At 40.2% G+C, this 23,820-nt stretch overlaps 1 protein-coding gene across 1 annotated transcript in view; it reads right to left on the bottom strand.

Moving 5' to 3' along the window:
- The window catches only part of LOC131545248 (indoleamine 2,3-dioxygenase 2-like), a 40,592-nt gene that overhangs the window by 5,702 nt on the left and 11,070 nt on the right, over positions 1 to 23,820 (bottom strand). The window contains exons 3-9 of the mRNA XM_058783888.1: positions 9,419 to 9,538; positions 9,205 to 9,323; positions 5,687 to 5,701; positions 5,292 to 5,391; positions 4,827 to 4,944; positions 4,688 to 4,739; positions 4,453 to 4,601 (exon numbers count right to left, since the gene is read on the bottom strand). Of these exons, the coding sequence (XP_058639871.1) occupies positions 4,453 to 4,601; positions 4,688 to 4,739; positions 4,827 to 4,944; positions 5,292 to 5,391; positions 5,687 to 5,701; positions 9,205 to 9,323; positions 9,419 to 9,538 (673 nt within the window). The remainder of the gene's footprint in view (positions 1 to 4,452; positions 4,602 to 4,687; positions 4,740 to 4,826; positions 4,945 to 5,291; positions 5,392 to 5,686; positions 5,702 to 9,204; positions 9,324 to 9,418; positions 9,539 to 23,820) is intronic.

Raw genomic sequence — 23,820 nt, 5'->3', positions numbered from 1 at the left:
TGGAACCTGTCTTGTTAAACCGCTGTATGGTCTTGGCCACCGTGCTGCAGCTCAGTTTCAGGGTCTTGGCAATCTTCTTATAGCCTACGCCATCTTTATGTAGAGCAAGAATTATTTTTTTCAGATCCTCAAAGACTTCTTTGCCATGAAGTGCCATGTTGAACTTCCAGTGACCAGTATGAGAGAGTGAGAGCGATAACACCAAATTTAACACACCTGCTCCCCATTCACACCTGAGACCTTGTAACACTAATGAGTCACATGAGGGGTACTCACCTTTGTGGCCAGCGGTTTAGACATTAATGGCTGTGTGTTGAGTTATTTTGAGGGGACAGCAAATTTACACTGTTAGACAAGCTGTACACTCACTACTTTACATTGTAGCAAAGTGTCATTTCTTCAGTGTTGTCACATGAAAAGATATAATAAAATATTTACAAAAATGTGAGGGGTGTACTCACTTCTGTGAGATACTGTGTATATATATATATATATATATATATATATATAAAATTAATATATTATATAAAATACGTATTTTATTGGCTGTGACACATTTGCACTATTTGCACTAAGTTCAATTCTAGTTTCAATTCAAGTTTGGTTTTGAACTTTGTGCCTGTCCAGTTTTTATTAATGGGTCTGAGTATGAATCGTCTGTCTACCCAGCTTCAACCACTGAACTGTCTGCCAATCCATTGTCAGTCAATGCATCCAATTGTGAACTGTCTGTTGGTTTTAAACTCTGCAGTCAAACCTGATTCTGAATTGTCTGTCCTGTCTCAACTAATGAACCTGAGGGTGAATTGTCGGCCTGTCCAGTTTCACTCAATGAGCATGATGTTGAATTCTTTGCCTGCTCAGCTGTCATCAGGCAAAATATTGACTTTTTGTGCAAGGAACTTTTTGTGTTCCTTGAATCCTTCCTTGAGACCGTATATATGCTCTCTCTGTTTCTTGTGTCTCAGTCTTCCCTAGGTCCCAGTCTCTACGAGGGGTCTCTGCTCAGCTGTGGTGGTCTTCTGCTCTGCCGTGATTGTCTTCTGCTCCGCCATGGTGGTCTGCTGCTCAGCTGTGGTGGTCTTCTTCTATGTCATGAATTCGGTCTGTTCCCTTCCGTCAAATTGCCACCAGAGGTCGCTCACTACTATGGACTCTTGCACCACACTAACTTTTGCACTTCACTCTGGACTGCATTTCCCATCATCCATTACACTGATTGCACATACACAGCTGAATGCATTGAGTACACATACACAGCTGAATTCAATCAGACATGCTACATAAGCCATGGACTTCCTCTTTCTCACTGCTGAGTATTGTATAGCGTTTATCTCTCTCTCCTAGCGATAACTATTCTACGGAGCCTTTTCTAGTTTTCATAGCCTTAGTCTTGCCTTGCCTATTTTCCTGTGTTCTATTCTTGCTTGTGTATTTTGGATGGAGAATGCCAATGAGCCACCTCCTATAGGAGCGACAGTGCTGAGGATCGCTCTGGAAGTAGAGTCTTATGTGACATCAGTCCAGGTGCGAGAGCTGGCAACAGAGTTCGCCACGGGGGAGAACGCTGTGGACAGCGAGAGCGCAGAGGGAGGCTCCGCCCACTGTACCATGGTTGAGGGTGAGCTGAACTCAGTGGACTGTGAATTATCTGCCCTTCTCCCATCATCATCTGCCTGCCCTGAACTGTCTGCCTGTCCTGAAACAACCACGGAGGTCCGTCTGCCTTGATCTATCTGTCTGGAAATATTTGTCTGCCATGAATCACATGCCAGTGCGATAACGAACACGGAGGTCGTTCCCCTGTCGCTGGTGGTCACGGTCCTGGAAGTAGCCTTGTGGTGTGTGTGGTCAGCGCACACCGTTCTTAAGCCCCCTGAGCATCCTGAATTCCCGCACAGCCTCCCTCTCCCACCACCTCTGCACCAGCCCTCACCATACCCACCGCTGTCCTCTGTCAGCCCCTCTGCTCACCCTCAGCCCACCATCTGTGCAGTGGGATCGCCGTGTGTCAGCCAGTCTCAATCAGCGTTGTGGCTGGAGGATCCCCCTCGTTCCTCCGGCTCCGCCTTGGTCTGTTGTCGACCATCCGCCGCCTCAGGACTCCACTCTTCCAGCTACACCTCATCCCTCCGGCTCTGTCACACATCCACACCTTTGTCCTCCACCTAAGTCCCCCTCCATCCCTCCCTTTGTCTCTGTGGCACGAGCTCACGCCTTCCAGGAGGGGGGCGAACTGTCACAGTATTGGACTTTTGGTTGTGTTTTCTCTCTCATGTGCCCATATTTGGTCTTTCATGTTCTCGCTGTGTCATTATTAGTTGATCCTCCTCACCTGTCTGTCCCTAATCAGCTCCCCTATTTTAAGTCTAGTCTGTGCATTCTGTCTTTGTCCGGTATTGTTGAATGTTACCCTGTGTGTTAGACCCTCTTTTTCATGTGGATTACCATTAAAAGGATTTGTTGTTATAATATGTGTTGTGCCTTCGTCTCCTAAACAGCAGTTAGCATTACAATACTATTTTAAAATAGCAGGATTTTATATTTTTATTTTATTTAAGATACTCTTTAAGGGGTCATCGGATGCAAAATTCACTTTTACATGTTGTCTGAATTAAAATGTGGCTTGGCAGAGTGTGTACACAACCACCCTAATATGATAATAAAAATCCACCCAGTGTTTTTTTTTTTTTTTTTTAATCCCAATAAATCCAAACCCCTTTCTCACATCAAGCTGTTCACAGATTCTTGGCAGAATGACGTAGTTCTACACAGGCTCCTCTCACAATTGTTGATTGACACTGGCATCAGTCTTTGGTTTTATCACAGACTGAGTGAGCTGTCATCAGTCCGCCATGCATTGTTTCGATGCTGGAGCGGCTGTAGACAAGAATGTCTTCTAAGTGATTGAGGAGCTTTGTTGTTGGATGTAATAATGAACATAGCAGTCATCATTTCTCCCAACATCTGAGCCACTGAAGACTCAGTGGATTACCTTTGTTTTTGAAGGAAATGCACCCCCGATCTACCTAAATGGATCTATGTTCACACAAATAATTTGTGATCCAGCTTCACCTACAGAAGTGAGTATGAGGGTTTTTTTTATTTTTATTAATCTTTGCAAATAGCCTTTCTTAATAATGTGCTAGTTAGCAAGTTTCACAATGAATGTGGCTAAAGTTTACAGTCTCATGAGAACTGCACATCACCCCATGGAAGAGAGGGGCAGGGTGAGCAGAGCTCATTAGAATTTAAAGGAAAATGCAACGAAACGGCCTGCTATGAACAGAGATGTTTTTGACAAAAGGTGTAAAAAGGGTGTTGTTTTACACTACCATTGAGAAGTTTTAACCAAAGCATGTTATAGACATTTCAGTAAGACCCTAAAGAATCATATCAACTTGTGGAAAATGGGCATCCGATGACCCCTTTAATGCAAATAGTGGCAATTATCTGCACCTCAGTATTGTAGTACATCATAACAGTGGTACCCAACCCTGGTCCTGGAGGCACCCCAACACTGCATGTTTTGCATGTCTCCTTAATCAAACATACCTGATTCAGGTCATCAGCTCATTAGTAGAGATTCCAAGACCTGAAATTGGTGTCAGAGAAAGGAGACATGCAAAATGTGCAGTGTTGGGGTGCCTCCAGGACCAGGGTTGGGAAACACTGCATTATAAAACAGTATGCAATAATAACGTATTGAGTGTAACTTATAATTTTTAATTCAAATTATTAAATGGATGGCAAATTATTGGGACAATAAAGCCCTCCCTGCACCTACCCTAACCCTACCCACTACTTTTATTTTAAACTTTTTGATTATTTCCTTCATTTTTATTGAAAATGCCGGGTCAATCACGTCAAAGGCCGCATTTACACTGCATGGTTCAAGTGACCCAATTCTGTTGTTTTCCTCCCATGTGGCACAGATCGGATATGGCCCATGACCGTGTAAGCAGGAAAAAATTGCATGGATTCCAATTTTCTTCGATCGGTTTTAACCATCTATGCCACTGGAGCTGCCATTTGACAGCCATCTTTTGTAGTGTTGACTAGCCAAATCACATGTTGGTGGGCGGAGTTTATAATAAACAGCTTCTGCCAATAAGGTGGGCTATTTGCACTTAGTGTAAATAGCAATTCGTATTTGATTTATAAAATAATTAATAGTTTTTGCAGTAACTTTGATAGCCCTAAAAACAGACTTAGTAAAATTTACAGGCCCCAGAGGGTCACTGGACACCAGTTTGAAAACCCTTGCCTTATAGGTAATATAAAACATTTATGTTGCAACTGAAATGATCCCCCTAGTTATTTTATAACAGCATCACTGGCAGGTACTTCACAATTTTGTGAAAAACAGCAAAATTAGTACTGTAAATGCAAGACAAACTTTTAAATCAGGAATGCTTTAACCAAGAGAACAATTACTGATAGTTCTCTCACCGCTGCTGCCTCCATGTTGAACTCCCAGCAGCTCATCAAAGCAGTGTAAGATACTACTCTGAGCGGCACTGCTTCCTGAAAACTCCATTGGTTTCTCCTGAACTCCCTCGTACACAAGACCTTCTGGCATTAATGGGTTATCTTTCCATCTAACACCCACATGCAGAAGGAGAGTTAAGTTTTTATTGATTCAGAAAAACTCTGAAGGGAATCCAAAAAGAAAAAAGAAGCTTACCCAGACAGATAGATCCTCATAATGCCATAGAATATGGAGGGATCTACATATTCTGAAACAGTAAACATTTATGTCACATGAAGTGTTAAAATGAATTAAAGTTTTTTTTTTGTTTGTTTTTTTTCCCTGAAAGTATTACCATGCATTAGTTTAAAGGCCTGTTTCATGCTGACTATGGCCTGACTGACAACATCCAGAGCTTTAGTGACCATAGCAACATCATTATGATTGACGCCATTGATTACATCAAGGATAGACTGTGAAAAAAGAAACAGCTAGTATTACCACGGTACAGTAATGTAATCAGATGGTGATACCACACTGTAAAAAATATTATTATTATTATTATTTGGAAGTTGCAAAGAAAACAAAGATTACTGGATGTTTCAAAATGTCATGTTGAATTCAATGTGTTGCTTGCCATTTCTTTGTAATTTACTAGCAATTTCTGAGTGTTTAAAAGTAAATCTGATATATATTATTTTTAGCATCAAAGTAATTAAACAAATACTAGCATGGTGTATCAATATGAATTATTGGCTATTATGGCTTCTGTAGCTCAGTGCTCTGTCTGTGAACTGTTGCATTTGTCAAGGTATCAGACCTTCAGGCCGGGAACAGCTGCCAACTCCACCAGCAGTGTCACCAGAAAAAATCCTCTTACACTTTCCCCGCCAGGAAATGTCAGCAACAACTCCAAGTTCCTTACAGGAAGCAAAAACAGTTACCATGAATGGCAGGTCAACACTTAACTAGCCATAAACTACATCAACATGTGGTTTACAATGTATTGCAAATATTTTTCTTTTTTACATGTTGTCATTGTGGTCTAATTCTTGATGTAAATGTAATTATAAGGTCTGATGCTGTAAAGCGGATCTGAATTCACACAGAGGATATTTACATATTTACCTCTGAACATAATGAAGTGGCTCCCTCTGCTGATTTTAAAAATCAATAACATTTAACGTATTTCTGTTAATTCATCAAAATACTTACTCCATGGAAAAAGGTCTAGGAACAGTCCGTGTTCAGTTGCGCATGAAAAATAAATATATTATTACTGATTAGTTTGCTTAATATAACATCTGAAACACATCTGATTTCTCTAAATATAGGCTAATTTTTGTCTGCCAATTTAAAAATAAATAAATAAATACATATTAAAACCAGATTAACCATTTAATTACAGAAAACTGTACACAAACTATGTATCAAAATTGAAAATGAAATGAAGTCGTTTAATTTTCACGGTGACAATGCATTGTCCCTGCCAAACTGAATAATAAAATTCAGTTGGTGATTTGACATTGCATTTTATCTAAAATCTTGAAGCAAGACTGCCAATATTAAAACAAGCATGAGGGGGGAAAACTGCAAATACATTGCTTACAAAGACTTTTAGTAATGCTCACGCAATATTAGTGAGTTTAGAGTTTTTCTCTTTTCATTTTCATTTTGGAAGTCAACTTGTATTCAAATTCTGTATTAATTAGTGGGTGGTGCTGAATTAAGCTGTTCATATTACTTACATTTGAAGGGTTTTGTGGAGGAGCTTTATAGACGAAAAAAAAAAACATTTAACAATCTAGCTAACTGTCCAAACTGAAGCAGAGCAGAGGTTTTCCAAGGGTGATTTTTCACGAAATTGGACAAAAATGTTACTGAATCGCACAAAAATGGCCTTAACCAAGTGAACAAAATTTATTACAGCTGTTGCGAAAAAAGTGAAAATTAAAATTAAATGAAAAGCATTGAATATGGCATTAAATTTAGATTTGTTCATGTTGCATAATTTGTCTTTGCACACGTTTTTACAACGTTGCACATTATAACCAATCATACATGATTCTGCTGAGCTTATGAATGCAATGGCCAATCAGAATCGTTCAGATGAGTTATCGCTGAAACGTCAAAGTTTTGTTTCAGTGTGTGAGCTCACTCACTGAATTCAGCACTCTCACGAATTCTCTCATTATAAACAACGAAGTGCAGATGTGGACTACATTGATTCATTTCAGTGTAGACAGCTTGACTGATTATAAAGGGAGTTTTTTGAGAGTGCTTTAAACTCATGCTAGACTGAAGTCAGCAATGTTCTTTGATAAGCCGCTTATGCCAAACAAAGGGGAGGGGCAACATTAGCAAGTGCCCATAAGGTTTTTTTCATGTCTTGTCGGGAAGAGAGGAACACCTTTATTGAAGTAGCTTATTATTATTAGATCTGAGTGATCAAGTCTGTAATGCAGGGGCGGCGCTAGGGGAGGGCAATTTATGTTTACCACATAGCTACCTTGTTTTATTCATAAATTAGTTTGTGGTACAGGCAATTTTTTCCAATGAGCATATGTCAAATCACCATTGCAAGATACTTTGGTGCTATTATCATTCTACTGGGAGCTCAGAAGCAGCCTTCTGTATTTCTGTAATCGCTGGGTCTGGCAAAACTTGGTTACTGAATGAGTATCCCAAGGTATACTATTTCCGATGGAAATTACAAATGAGGATCCAATGCACACTCTGACAGCTAATATTGCCCGCAACCCATTGCTCATTGGATGAGTATTTGATTGGAACTACAAGCACAAATAAACAGTTTTAAATATTCTAGACCAATGGACAAGTAGAGAAAGGGGTTTGAGTAATTAATACCAAAGTTCCTTTAATAATAATAATTCCTTAAATTTATATAGCACTTTTCTAGGCACTCAAAGCACTTTACATTGTGGGATGATGCAACGGCAGCCATAGTGCACCAGAACACCCACCACACACCAGCTTATTGGTGGAGAGGAGACAGAGTGATGAAGCCAATCAGTAGATATGGGGATTGTTAGGAGAGGTCATGATGGTCAGAGGCCATTTGGTCTCACTAGGACCTCTTCCATCAGCAACCTAGTTTTCCCAGGAGGTCTCCCATCCAGGTACTGACCAGGCTCAACCCTGCTTAGCTTCAATGAGTAACCAGTCTTGGGCTACAGGGTGACATGGCTGCCAACAAAGGCCTTTAAGGCAAGTCATGTCACTCGGCAGCTATCTTTGAAATGCCTCTCGGGCATGCAAGTGCAATTCCTATCTCTCTGAATGGGAAAACATCAAATTCTCCAAAACTGTTCACTAAGCTTAGAATTAAATTTCATATTTGAAATCGCCAATGAAATCTGACAACAACTGTTTCATAAATGTTGTTTCTTTTGCTCAAATAGCATTAAAAAAGCTTATTTTTCAGGCTAAGATCAGCCAGTGCGCATGCACAGACCTGAACGCATGTTTCAGAGCACCGACTGTTTCTATAGCAACCGGGCTTGTAACGGCAGCTGCAGTGATGAGCTGACTTTACCGATTGGCTCTTTCATTCAGAAGATGGGGCTTCCTGCGATAGAGCGGCCATATTTAGAGTTGCATTTTTCAAAATTATACGAGTGACACATCTCAATATAATATATATAATCAATATATAACCTGCTCAGAAAATATGTATGGAATGTTATTTGCATTATATTTTATTTACAACAACATTGTGAACTTTTATTAAGACACATTCGGTTATTAACTTTTAAATGCATCATTATGCAAACACATTAGGAGAGCTCTCGGGCATGATAGACCCGAGACTGGCAGATCAAAGCATCTCTTCATTTTTCTCCAATACGGCAGGGCAATTTAAACAGTGACAAGATGCACATAACTAAGCAACAGAGCAATCCATAAAAGACGCAGTTATGACTAAGTTATAGATTAAGATTAAGTATATATAGTTATAGATTAAGTTATACATATAGATTGTACTACACATTAGCTTGCTTATTTTGCTTAAGATCATGATCTATGTAAGACCGTACTGTATGTCAGAATCTATAAAACATGAACAGATTGAGAGCTGTATTTCCAACAACACAACTTTGCTGGTTTGGGGAAACATCCAGTCAAAACACAGTAGAACTTGCAGCTGGCTAACTATGATTTTGGGAAACACATCCTGAAAAAAGTGAATATGATTTTAAATTGTATACTTCTGGGGGTCCTGCACCAGCTGAACAACTGCCATTGACATAGGCCTAAATAGAAATGCTAACTAAAATGCTAGCGCCTAGCGGGTATTGAAGACTAGCGGGTATTGAATAATTATTAAATAATTATTTCCACCCAAAGTTGGATAAAATGTACAAATTAGTAAAAATAGGTCAGGATAACATGTTATGGTAACACTTTATTTTAGGGTCTCTTAACTAGCTTATTAGCATGCATATTACTAGAATATTAGCCATTTATTAGTAAGAATTAAGCACATATTAATGCCTTATTCTATATGACCTTATTCTACATCCCTAATCCTACCCAATACCTAAACTTAACAACAACCTTATTAATTATTAATAAGCAGTAAATTAGGAATTTATTGAGGGAAAAGTCATAGTTAATATTGAATAAGTGTTCCCTATTCTAAAGTGTTACCCATGTTATTACATTCAGTACATATGAAGGAGTTTTAATAATGTATGGATCAGTGAGTTTACCCATTTGGATCTCTTTTCTTCCAGTTGGCAAGAACTGCATCAGCGTAGATGAGAATTGGAGGCAGACCCAGTCTCTGAGACACCTCACAGAATGGCACCGACAGACTCCGTGGAAGCACCTGGATGTTCATGACAAACATAAATAATCAGTCAGTTCAGTTCTGTGCTTCAATCCTATTAATGGTTTGTAATGCATATGAAATCATCGTTGTACCTTTATTGTTTCTCTCTCGCCCTCCTGCCATACGTAACCCACAGTCATCATGCTCAAAGCCAGATGGGCCAAACGCAGCTCACGATGTGTCCGCAACAAATGAGTCTCCAACAGAGGCATCTGAGATGGGATACAGAATACAAAACAATCACAGGAACAATCATGATGGATTACTAACCTATTTTAGACCCTGCATCCATTCTCACTATCATTCTGTTTTTTGTTTTGTTTTGGTACCTAAGTCAAAAAAAATTATTAGATTTAAAGTCAGTCTGTGTTCAATATATGTTGCTTTTAATAAAAATAAATAAATAAATAAATCATTTTAAATCAAGCATGGTGGCATATGACAAGGGAGAAAATATGGCAGAATTTAAGTAGCAAAATAATAATACATTTTATTTTATAAAGCACCTTAAAGCAGCTCCTCAAAGCGTTGTACACAAAATACAGGTGCATCTCAATGAATTAGAATGTCGTGGAAAAGTTAATTTATTTCAGTAATTCAACTCAAATTGTGAAACTTGTGTAACAAATTCATCTCAACAAATTAGAATATGGTGTCATGCCAATCATCTAATCAACTCAAAACACCTGCAAAGGTTTCCTGATCCTTCAAAATGGTCTCTCAGTTTGGTTCACTAGGCTACACAATCATGGGGAAGACTGCTGATCTGACAGTTGTCCAGAAGACAATCACTGACACCCTTCACAAGGAGGGTAAGCTACAAACATTAATTGCCAAAGAAGCTGGCTGTTCACAGAGTGCTGTATCCAAGCATGTTAACAGAAAGTTGAGTGGAAGAAAAAAGTGTGGAAGAAAAAGATGCACAACCAACCAAGAGAACCGCAGCCTTATGAGGATTGTCAAGCAAAATCGATTCAAGAATTTGGGTGAACTTCACAAGGAATGGACTGAGGCTGGGGTCAAGGCATCAAGAGCCACAGGAATTTGGCTACAGTTGTCGTTTTCCTCTTGTTAAGCCACTCCTAAACCACAGATAACGTCAGAGACGTCTTACCTGGGCTAAGGAGAAGAAGAACTGGACTGTTGCCCAGTGGTCCAAAGTCCTCTTGTCAGATGAGAGCAAGTTTTGTATTTCATTTGGAAACCAAGGTCCTAGAGTCTGGAGGAAGGGTGAAGAAGCTCATAGCCCAAGTTGATTGAAGTCCAGTGTTAAGTTTCCACAGTCTGTGATGATTTGGGGTGCAATGTCATCGGCTGGTGTTGGTCCATTGTGTTTTTTGAAAACCAAAGTCACTGCACCCGTTTACCAAGAACTTTTGGAGCACTACATGCTTCCTTCTGCTGACCAGCTTTTTAAAGATGCTGATTTGATTTTCCAGCAGGATTTGGCACCTGCCCACACTTCCAAAAGCACCAAAAGTTGGTTAAATGACCATGGTGTTGGTGTGCTTGACTGGCCAGCAAACTCACTAGACCTGAACCCCATAGATAATCTATGGGGTATTGTCAAGAGGAAAATGAGAAACAAGAGACCAAAAAATGCAGATGAGCTGAAGGCCACTGTCAAAGAAACCTGGGCTTCCATAAAACCTCAGCAGTGCCACAAACTGATCACCTCCATGCCACGCCGAATTGAGGCGGTAATTAAAGCAAAAGGAGCCCCTACCAAGTATTGAATACATATACAGTAAATGAAGGCCAACAATTCACTAAAAATGTTTTTTTTTTTATTGGTCTTATGAAGTATTCTAATTTGTTGAGATAGTGAATTGGTGGGTTTTTGTTAAATGTGAGCCAAAATCATCACAATTAAAAGAACCAAAGACTTAAACTACTTCAGTATGTGTGCATTGAATTTATTTAATACACGAGTTTCACAATTTGAGTTGAATTACTGAAATAAATAAACTTTTCCATGACATTCTAATTTATTGAGATGCACCTGTAAGCAATACATAGCACAATAAAGAAAATAATAAAATAAAATATACTTCAACAAGCAAATACTAGTTAAAAAAAAATGTCTTGAGTTGTGCTTTAAAAATGTCATAGGTCTGAGCTCCCCTAAGATAAGAAGGTAGAGAATGCCAAAGGGGAAGGTGCATAGACAGAAAAAGCCCTGTCACCCATAGATTTTAAGAAGGTTTGAGGTGCAGCCAGCAAATTAGATTGTGAGGAGCATTACAGTAATCTATCCAAGAAACAACAAACAAATTGATCAGCTTCTCAGCTCCAGAGAAATTTAGCATAGGACACAATCTTGCTATATTTCTGGCCGGGATTATATTTCAAGCCAGGATTTGTTGTCGTACATTCTGTTAATAATATAGGGTAGAGTGAAAGATAGTGGCAGTGGTGTTTTTCTGAAGAGTAAGAGCACCGAGATTTAGCAGAGACAACGCAGAACTCTGGCTGAGTGGTATGGCTGAGAGAGCGGAGAGTTCAGGTGCAGCGTGGATTAAGAATTCACTGTGACTGAGACCGCCATCAACCCTTTGCCTGGACTGAACTAATCTGGTGAAATCATGGAAAACGTGGATATAAGAATTCACACTGTATATGAATCTTTCTTTGGTGGATGCTGGTGAAGCCATGAAACTGAAAGATTTCAGCTATCTCAGTGGGGAGACTGGAAGAGAGCTTTGCAAGACCCCGGTCCCCTCACCTGATAGGACAGTAAGCCATGCATGATCACTGTTGTCCAAAAGTCAACAAGTTTTTTTGTTGTTGTTCTGATGAGAACACTGACAAATATGTAACTGACTTAAGAATGCTCACCAGTACATGCAATTTTGGCCAAATCAAAGAATCTGATCTGTGATAGAATTGTTTGCGGCATGACCAGCTTTGTTTTGAGAGAGAGAATTTTGAGGGAGCAGGATTTAAGAGAAAACAACAGAACGACTGAATGGCGAGTGACAGAGGAAGTGCTAGCAGTAAAACATGCTGTGAGAAAAGAGGAAGGTAAGAGCACTGTAAACCAGTGGCGAAGCTACGGGTGGGCCCGGATGGGCAGTGGCCCACCCACTTTCAGCTGTGGCCCACCCAGTGAGAAGCTGGTAATTTTCCAGATGAATGTTATTTATTAAATGACAATAATAATAAATGTATAGTTTCACTATAACGTCATATATGTACTTTAAAATATATTTAACGTGAGTTTTTATGGTCAATTACAAGCAGTTTCTTAATTTTCCCTCTTCCTATAGGTTTGGTGTAGAGAACGTGATCTTGGAGGGCCGGTGTCCCTGCAGAGATTAGCTCCAACCCTAATCAAACACGCCTGAACCAGCTAATCATGGTCTTCAGGATGCAGTTAGGTATTCTGGTCACACTTTATATTGGGTGGCCTTAACTACTATGTACTTACATCAAAAAAATAAGTACAATGTACTTATTGTGTTCATACTGTATTGCAAAATCATATTGTATTGCAAAACACTTTTTCTGCTATTGCGGTGGGATACGGGTAAGGTTAGGGGCAGATTTGGTGGTATGGGTAGGTTTATGGGTGGGTTAAGGTGTGAGGGATGGGTTAACAGTGTAATTACAGAAATTAATTACAGATGTACTTACATAAAGGTATTTTTAAAAATATAAGTACATCTATGTACACAATAAGTGCATTGTACCAAATTATTAATTTAAATGTAAGTACACAGTAGTTAAGGCCACCTAATATAAAGTGGGACCGACGTTGCTTTACGTCAGAAGAGGGTGCCAGTTGCTTACGGAAAGCAGGGCACTGACTCAGAAAGGGGTTATGCCCAAACAGAGAAGGAATGTTTGGCCATCGTCTGCAGAATAGAAAAATTCCATCAGTACACGTATGGGCGCAAAGTACATTACAACAATAAGCCACTGGAAAATATAATAAGGAAACCCCTGCTGAATACCCCGAAACACCTTCAAAGAATTCTACTTAGACTGCAGAGATATGACAAAGTCAAGTACCTCCCAGGGAAGGACATGTTGCTAACTGACACATTGAGCTGCTCATACCTACCTGAGCATACATCAGAATGGCAGTAGAAATGGAGACTGAGGGCATAAACATGGTCCAGTACATTCATATAGCAGAAGACAGATTCTAGGCCACCAGAGAGGAAAAAAGGTAAAATCAGGAAGTCACTGATCAAAGTGAATCCAAGAAGTTTGGCCAATGAACAAGAAAGGTTTGCCAAGTGACATTGCACACTACCACTCTTTCCAAGAGGAATTAAATGTCCAGAGTAGAGTTGTCTTCAGAGGGGAGAGAGTAGTAATCCCCAATGCACTCAAGAGGATGGATGATCAGATAAAGACATTTGAAAAAAAAGTGTGACATCTTCGATGGATGTGAAACAGCAGAAGAAGACACTGTGGTCTCATGATCTTCCTAGCAAACCATGGTCTAAGGTAAGAACAGATATATTCATTTTAGACAACAAAAACTACTTGATCACCGTCGATTACCTCTCTAATTTCTAGGAGCTTGACTAGTTACCTGACACACAATCCACCACTGTTGTCCATAAGCTGAAAGATAATTTTGCAAGAGAAGTTATCTCAGATAAAGTGGGACATTGGGAAATCAAACAGTCAGGTTCCAGAAGCAGCCATTCAGCTAAGACTGCATTAATCTTGGTCACTGAATCTCTGCGGATTGTGAAAGCAGATTCCAAATCATCAGTCCTCATTCTGCTGGATCTGTCTGCCACTTTTGACACTGTGAATCATCAGATCCAACTGTCCATCCTCTCTTCACTGGGTATCACAGGAACAGCACTTCCCTGGTTTGAATCTTATCTCAAAGGTAGGCCTTTCAGGGTTGCCTGGGGAGGAGAGGTATCCAAAGCACATCAACTGGTCACAAGGGTACCTCAGTGATTAGTTCTTGGACCCCTCCTCTTCTCCATATATACACTACATCACTGGGGTCCATCATACAAGCACATGGTTTCTTGATTGCTGATAAATTTGACTTGTTCTGATTATTCCTGAGTGGTTTTAGTTGGTGTGCGTCAATGACAATATGTAAGTGCACAGTTTATTAATAATGCCATTTTGTGATTGTTTCTAGTCAAATTTTAATGGTGAACGCTAAACTAATCATGACTGGTAGTGAAAGACGTCATTTGTGCAAAGTTTGTCTAGTGTTAAGGGTTCATTCACAGTGACTATTCATACTGTAATCATTTGTAATCAATGGCTGTAGTTGATTACTTTCTAAAGAGAGTTGCTGTTCTATTGCTAATACATATTATCCTCTTATTATTCTAATATTGTCCCAATGTCTTAGTGTGTGAGCATAATACTGTACTATTTGGGATGATAATATTGCAGTTAGTAATTATTCCTTCTTTCTGTTTATCCACATCCATATACAGTATACCTAAATGCATATTGTGTAGATTGGAACCAAAGAAAGAAATCCCTGTATGTCATACCGTGCTGATTGCTGATTCTGAATTCTAGTCTTTCAAGTAAACCTACATCAACCTGATTCTGTCTTCCTCAGTCGTGACTGACATCCTGTATCAAACGCAACAATGGTATCATTGTAATCCTTGATCCATCAAAACATAGGGGTAGACATAACCTTTTCTGTGTTATCATGTTTGTATGGGATTCTGATCCCATATGTTTGGTTCACAAGATATAATACAAAATAGATAATTTGGTTCCTTCTCGGGAACTCAAGCTGCGTCACCACGCTTTGGGAACGCCTCCAGCTTGACTACACTCTGAATCTGCTGTGTAATCTGTCCAATGGAAGGGCGCAACATACATACATACATTTAAATGACCAACAACAATTAAAAAAATTAACAATACTAATGTTGATGTGACTAATATTATATTCACCTTAAAGCTACATAATTATTTGCCTTTCTAAAAGGACTTTGCAGGCAGAGGATCCCAGAACATGAAAGCAATGCACAGTTTCATGTTAAGTATTTTCCTCCCATAGAAAAGAGTTATAAAAATAATTAACGTGGCTTAATAAATTAAGAACGTAATATTAAAAGACAAAACTCAGTATATACACCTTATTAATGTTGCAAACTAGATATAGGCCTACAAGTTAGCATGTGCCCAAAATATGAAAGCAACTTTCAAAGTTTTCACATTATGCATTTTCCTCCCATAGAAAACCATTATAAAGAAAAGTTTAACGTAAGTGGCTTATTGAATTAAGACTGTTATGAAAAAGAACTAGGCCTATTAAACCATAACTCGTTTAGTATTGAAAGGATTTTCGTATGTTATGTACGTACTGTATTTTCTCTTTGTTTTATACATACTGTAAAATTTGTTTGTTATTATTGCAATAAAAACTGTGATATGAAAAGACCAAATTCGGTATAGTTTAAAAAATATATAGGCCTACTATGTATGTACAGGCAGAGGCGTAGCAATAGGGCAGGCAAGGCAGGCAATTGCCTGGGGCCCCGCATTTTGAGAGAGCCCCCAACAGCTGACCATTTGAACAATCGGAAATGTCATTATTAATAATATACATGTAACATGGAGCAATATATCTGCATCCCCCCTAGGGGGCTCCCTCTCGCGTTACGCTGGATGTGCTTGCTTTTTCCTCGTGATGCGTCGGCCGCCGTTTTCAAACTGGCACAGCACTTACTCATGCATTTACTAGGCTATTTTAAAAATGAAAAGGACTTATCCATCTGGCTGCCAAAAGCGGGAAAAAAGCAAGAAGAGGAGGAAAAGAGGAAACATGACAGCGGTTTTTGTTGTTAATTCCATCTTATTTTCGTTTAATTATTTGCTAGATTAATTACTAGTCAAATTACTAGTAGGGTTACTGGGAAACAGGTTAGCTAGGGTTGCACTTAGCAGCAGCATGTATTATATAGCATTTAGCAGGTATTAATATAGGCTGCAATAGAATATGGTACCGGGAAAGATGCGCACATCAACACTTGGCAAGTTTCGGTACTGTGTCTTGCTGCCAGTGGGGAGCTCATGAATCAATATAAATAAATATCATTATATTTACTTAGTTGACATTATTTATTTAGCCCTTCTACAGTAAATTAGTTGAGTTAACATAATTAGTTGTCAACTAACAATGAACTAATAGTTCAAATAAACTAAATTAAATTAAAAAGATTAAATTAAAATGCTAATCATATACTTCTGCATGCAGGAGCATTACTTAAGTTCCTGATTAAAATTTTGTTAAAGAATAAGCACTTTGTTTTAAAAAATAAACTATTTATGTTATATTAAGTGTTTTGACTACTTTTTGTATGTTGTATAAATATATATCTAGGTAACAAAGATATATTAACAAAATAATCTTTTAGAAGGGCCTCATCTGTTAATTTTGCCTGGGGCCCCCACTTCATCTTGGTTCGCCTCTGTGTACAGGTAAGCAGATGAACCTAGAACATGAATGCAACACGCTGAATTTCATTTTCTCTCATTGCAATATTTCAATTAACAAAACCTCCGCACACCTGACGGCAATAAATAGGTGCGTTGGAAACAAAGAGCAGCCAGGTCAAAAAACTAAAAAACCAAAACAAATCCCGCACACTATATATGCATAAAATATCAAAATATTTATTAACGACATTTCGGTCGCATGACCTTCATCAGGAATGTTTTTCTTTTCAAACATCAGGGGTGCAAACTTGTCACCTTTCGGCGAAATTCGCCGTTTTCACCTTGAAATAGGTCATTCACGTGAATCGTGTAGATCTGTAAAAAAAATTAAATGGGGTCGTATCTGCGTGTCACGTCACCTGTAGCGTTTTTTTCCCCTGTTGGCAAAGGAATGGACCCGCCCTACTCTGCCTCTGATTGGCTTACCTTAATGTCCTTTCCCTCAACCAACCAATCTCACTCCTGAAGCCTAACTTTTAGACGCTGCAGGCATGCTATCCATATTTCCAGAGGCTACGTAAAACGTGTAGGAACAAGCTAACGGCAAGCAACTTATGACCGAATGAAGAATGTGCATCAGTGTGTTTTTTTTTTTCCGTTTTATTTCATTTATGAAGGTGATGTAAACTGAATAATTATATATTCTATTATAATTATATAATAATATTGTGTGTAGGCTATGTAACTTATATAGTTTTCATTTTATTCATTTCGACAACTTTACCGACACTGCATATAATCTTTGGCTGCGTCCATTGCATCCGACACGTTTTTTCACGGACACGCCGCCAAATCGGAAACTCGGGGCTTAAAGAAAATTTCGAGTTTCCCACTCGTAATAACGACTTTGTGGTGGCGTTCATGTGCGTTCAACTCGTACATGTATCTGACATGACTGTAACAGCCTATTTCAAGACGGAGAAACACCTCGCGTTTAGCCCGTCAGCTGCTTCAATAATTCGAGTGCTGAAATAAAGATTTACAGTGGTTTATTTGCCCTGACTAAGTTCATGTATCTTAACAACAGTCCTTGTTGAGTTGTCGCTCAAACGTCTTTTAATCATATAAAGGTGTTTATCCTTGAATGGTGCACTGCAAAAAATGATTTGAGAATGTTTTTGTCTTGTTTCTAGTCCAAATATCTAAAAATTCTTAAATCAAAAAGCATTTTCTAGACAAGTACAAATTGTCTTGTTTTCAGAAAAAAAATTGTCAAAATTAAGTTATTTCAAACCGAAAACAAGATTATTTTTACTTTTGACTTATTTTTTTTCTGGAAAAAAAACATTATTTGATTTAAGAATTATTAGACTAATTATTAGACTAGAATTATTAGATTATTTGGACTGGAAACATGACAGAAAAATGTAAGAAAAGCATTTTTAGCAGTGTGTAACATTTTCTCCCTATAAAGCACTTTGACTTGCCATTGTGTGTGAAATGTGCTATGTGAATTATGTCAATTAACTTGCCCTTAGTTTTAACACACCTGTGTGTGTGTGTGTGTGTGTGTGTTGGGGGGAAGGGTAAAAATCCAAAACAGCTCACGTTGCTGTAAAAGCAATTCAATATCGCCACCTCTAGGTGGCACATTAACCCTTTCAATACCACAAAAACGTAACGTAGAAACATCGTGATTCAAGGCATGAAAATGAGCTGCAACTGGATAGTTCAAATCTTTTCTCCTAATAGAACTCTTGTGTTCACTAATTCTTTGTTTAAGTTGACGTGATGTTTTTCCAACATAAGCTAAACCACAAGGACAACGAATCAAATAAACAACATACGTAGAAACACAAGTGATAACAGAATTAATTCTATATTTCTTACCGGTTCTTGGATGACAAAAGGAGGAAGTTTTTGATGTATTATTGCATTGAGCACAATTACCACATCGATAACTGTAGATGTTTCTACGTTATGTTTTTGTGGTATTGAAAGGGTTAATGTGCCACCTAGAGGTGGCGATATTGAATTGCTTTTACAGCAACGTGAGCTGTTTTGGATTTTTACCCTTCAGACATTATCACCTAATGGCATGAATGATGAAGCTCTATTTAATGTGATGTTATAATGTAATTTGTTCTTGATATGTGTGTTAGTATGTATGTATGTACAGGATGTGTTTATGTGCATATGTATATGGATTAATGTTGTTAATGATACCCAGGGTGGGTCGTTACTAATCAATGGATCTCTACAGAGATTGGTCATGAATTTGTTTTTAAATGTGGTTCACTTTGTGATTGTCATGTTTGAAAAGAAAAACATTCCTGATGAAGGTCATGCGACCGAAACGTCGTTAATAAATATTTTGATATTTTTTGCATATATAGTGTGCGGGATTTGTTTTGTTTTTTTACTCTCATTGCAATATAAAAACATTTAATATGGTGCAATGGAGGAAGACAGTGCTAAAGACCAAATAAATAAATAGACTAAATTCGGTATACAGTTTGTTAATAGAATATGTGGCAAGCAGCTGAGTCTAGAATATATATGCAAACATGCTAAATTACATTAAGCATTTTATTCCCATAGAAAACTGTTATAATGAAAACATTTAAAGTGGCTAAATGCATTAAGAAATAATATTAAAAGGCCAAACTCAGTATACACCTTACAGTGATACTGCATAAAAAGGACAAATTCGGTATACAATTATATACAATATACACTATGTGAAGGATTTCCTTCCTCCCCTTTTAATTTCTTCTGTAGCTCAGAGTTCTACCGTTACATCTCTCACTGTATCCGCTTGCGCTTGAGCCGCTGGGTCACGTGACGGCATGACAACAAAACAGCGTAGCAGAGGAGGAGCAGCGATGTTTGCATACGAGATGTGAAAAGAGCGGAATATACACCGTCTACACTTTGTTGAACGTATTAAACAATGTATTAAGTGTATAGGAGAAAACAAATAACCAAAAATATCGATCTTATCAGGCTAGTATCGATCCGATACCGATACCAACATTGGTATCGATACTATCGATATTAGGATCGATACGCCCACCCCTAGCCGGCATCAGCCTTCTGTCATTCAGAACGCGCCCTCTGTGTCTCTCTGTCGTTTGTCCTTGCAAGTCTTATTTACTGTCATTTGTCCCTAAGAAGTGCACAAGCATTCAGTAACACTGCCTTTAAACTATGGCTATCAAGGCTAAAGGCAATAAAGGCAAGTCAGCTTGTTTAAAGCCTAGTTCACACTACATGAATTTATACGTCAGCAGAACGCTGTGCTGTTCAGACTACACGACTTGATTATCTGTCTTTAAGTCATTGTGGTGTTTACACTACGTGACTCTGTGTAAATGATCTGCAACCAGGGGTTACACACTACACGAGCTGACAACAACTCTGTCACCCAACAACTCGATTCGGTCCCTAAACCATGTTTTGTCATGAAAACATGCGAGAATTGACCGTTCGCAAAGAGCTTGATTGACATGCGATCTGACCAATCAGAAGGCGTATATTATGTGCAGCCGCTGCAGTCAGTCTTCATAGAAATACATGTTAAAACGGGGTAAAAAAGATCGACTGAATTGAAACTTTTTCAATATAACTAAATATGTGCGGAGGGTTAAGCTGTGGTGTTGTTGGCTGCCATGGTAACGGCAATAAGCTATGGTATTCCTTTAAAGTACTTGTTTTGCGCACCAGAAAATCTGTCATGTCAGGCGCTGAATGCATGGATGCAGCGCTTAAGTTAAAATACTGAGTGAGAAATAATAAAATAATATGTTTAAACGTGTGCTCTAATCATTCTGTGGACAAAATCCAATGAACTTCGCCCCGAATGGGAGCTTTATATGCACATGTGCGCTCATCTGTTTTCAATGCAGGTTAACCGTGACGCTTCATGTCATCTTCCACTCATTAAACTATGACAGGTCATTTACTGCAAAAAGACAGTCACTGCGACACTCTGATGAAACTACGACGCCATGTGCTTTTTAAAACCATTTTTATAGGTTTCACGTTATATTGTTGGCTCGGAAAATATGTAAATACACATTCCCAGTAGCTGCAGCTGTATCCCTTCTAGCCTTTAACCACAAATCAGACAGAAGAGCAGATTAACTTCAGTGGACTTCAATTTGAAAAATGGTGTGTTTCGCGGTTGAAATAAAACACTTTCTGATGTTTATTCATATTAATTTTGTGCATTAAGTAAATATGAAAAGACAATCGGTTCACGTGTTTGAACTGAGGCAATACAGTGATCTGTCACTGCACATTGAAAAGCCACAAAACAGTATTTATTGTTTGAATTTCTTTAAAAAATAACTCAATTTAAAAGCTGAGAGTCCTGAGATCTTGTTTCATATCAGAAGGAACCTGCTCTGTCTTCTCTGTCGGTGTGTTGTCAGTTTCCTCTTTGCTCTGCGATGTATTTTATGTGGCCAAACTGAATATTGAATGACCGGCTGAGAATCAAGCCGAGCCGCTCAAGAGTATGTTAGATGAGCGTTTCTTGCGTGCTCGGCCACCACCTCCATATCGGAGCCTGCCTTTTTCCCCAGATCTGCACGCTGAGGTGTGTAGATCCTGGGAAAACCATATTCGGCACGCATCTTCATTCCCGCCTCAGATTACTACGGTTATGTGGCGGGTTTGAATGAACGTGGATATAGGGTGATGCCCAGGGTTGAACAGACGTTAGCCAGCTATCTGTCCCCTGGTGTTGCATCGTCCCTGAAGGCTCCGACCTTGCCCACCAGGCCGTTGCGTACCACCTCGACGCTAGTGGGCAAGGGGTACTCGTCAGCGGGTCAAGCTGGTGCATGCCTGCACACTATGGCCGTGTTACAGGCATACCAAGCTGACCTGCTCAAGGAGCTTGATGAGCGAGAGCATGAGCATGATATTGCTGAGCTCTGGAGGACCGCTGATTTATCTCTCCGCTCCACCAAGGAGACCACCTGCGCCATCGTGCGGTTGATGGCAGCAATGGTGGCAGCAGAGAGGCATTTATGAGGCTCTTCCTCTGGGGCCTCGAAGCCAAAGCCGGGTCTCATATCCGTACTTACGGCTAAGAAGTCCTGACAGATTGGGGCTCAGGACTTCTGAGGGTAGGCCCCTCTGGGGAAGAGCAGTGCCTACCGCATTACACGGTGCCCGTCTATCCCCAGTGCCCTCGACGCTGCACTCAGGCACCCAGAAACGACGCAAAGGGACTGAGACGCGTGTCACCCCTGAGGGGGTCTCCAAAGCGGCTAGTTCTGGCTCCTCCTGGCGGTGCGCCGTCACAAGGGTCCGAGCTGCCGCCTCTAACACTAGAAGCCAGCCTCGAGAGGCTGGTTCCCCTAGTAGATTATTTAGCAGCGTGGGAACTACTGCCAAATGTATCTCAATGGGTCCTGCAGACTGTAGAAAAGGGGTATCGAACTCAGTTCACTTTTCCACCACCGCGCTTCAGCAGCGTGATTCCTACTCTGGTGGGCCCCAGGCAGGCTCCGGTTATGGGACAGGAAGTAGACACTCTCCTGAGGAAGGAGGCCATCGAGGTGGTCCCTCCTCACGAAACAGAGTCCGGGTTCCACAGCCGGTACTTCATAGTTCCAAAGAAGGATGTGGGGTTGCGTCCAATATTAGATCTGCGTCATCTGAACCACTAAGTCAGTCAGCTCAAGTTAAAGATGCTCACACTGAGGCAAGTCGTGTCCCAAATCAGGTCCAAGGACTGGTTTGTCACGATAGATCTAAAAGACTCATACTTTCACGTCTCCATCCTTCCATGTCACAGGAAGTTCCTAAGGTTCGCTTTTGGGGGCAAAGCATACCAATATCGGGTTCTTCCCTTCGGTCTAGCACTCTCACCCCGCACGTTTACAAAAGTAGTGGATGCAGCACTAGCCCCGCTGCGGCTTCAGGGCATTCGCATACTAAATTACATTGACGACTGGCAGATTTTAGCTCTGTCAGAGATGGAAGCAGCGAGACATCAAGATGTTGTCCTCGCTCACATGAAACAGTTGGGGTTAAGACTAAACGCCAATGCAGGCACGAATGTCCCCTGCTCGGATCGAGTCGATCCTCACGTCAGTCAAGAGAGTGAGAGAAGGCCAGTCACTCACTGTCAAGCAGTTCCAGAGACTGCTGGGTCTGATGGAAGCTGCGTCCAGCGTGATACCTGCTGGCCTGCTGTACATGAGACCCTTGCAGTGGTGGCTCAAGACCAAGGGGTATTCCCCGAGGGGAAATCCACTGCGAATGATCAGGGTCTCACAACGGTGTGTTCGCGCCCTAGACATGTGGAAGAAACCTTGGTTCTTGCATCAGGGCCCGATGCTGGGAGCTCCGTGCTGCCAGTTATCGTTAGTGACAGACGCATCTCTCCGGTTGGGGAGCAGTCATGTGTGGCCGCTCAGCCCGCGGTCTGTGGAGCGGTCGCCAATCTCACTTGGCACATCAACTGCCTGGAGATGCTGGCCGTGTTTCGAGCACTGAAACACTTTCTCCCAGACCTGAGAGATCATCATGTGTTGGTGTGCACCAACAACACAGCGGTGGTCTCTTATATCAACCACCAGGGGGTCTGCGCTCGCGCCCATTGTACAAACTGGCACATCAAATCCTCCTGTCATCCCAGGACAAGTTCCTACGGGAGTTCTGACAAGAGTGCGCCAGGACGGTGTTCGCCTACTGTTAGTAGCCCCGTTCTGGCCAGGCCGAGTATGGTTGTCGGACCTGATCATCCTCCCAGACGGCTCTCCATGGGAGATTCCAGTCAGGAGGATCTCCTCACAGGCAGGGGCGCCATTCTGCACCCCACCTGGAGTTATGGAAACTGTGGGAGTGGCCAGTCGTATACACAACTGGTCCAAGATGATGATTCCCGCAGTGCATCATGGAAATGCGGAAATGCAGGTCATCATACATTAGCCAGCATTAAAACATGTTGCAACCCGTCAGAAACAATTAGCATTAGAAATGACAACTAAATTATTATAACTTTAATTAATTAAAGGTGGGGTAAGTGATTTCTGGTAGCCAATGTTGATATTTCAAATAACCAAAACAAACACGCCTC

Source organism: Onychostoma macrolepis, chromosome 08 (assembly GCF_012432095.1).
Source record: "Onychostoma macrolepis isolate SWU-2019 chromosome 08, ASM1243209v1, whole genome shotgun sequence".
NCBI classification, from domain to species: Eukaryota; Metazoa; Chordata; class Actinopteri; order Cypriniformes; family Cyprinidae; genus Onychostoma; species Onychostoma macrolepis.
This window is presented reverse-complemented; position numbering and strand designations above follow the sequence as displayed.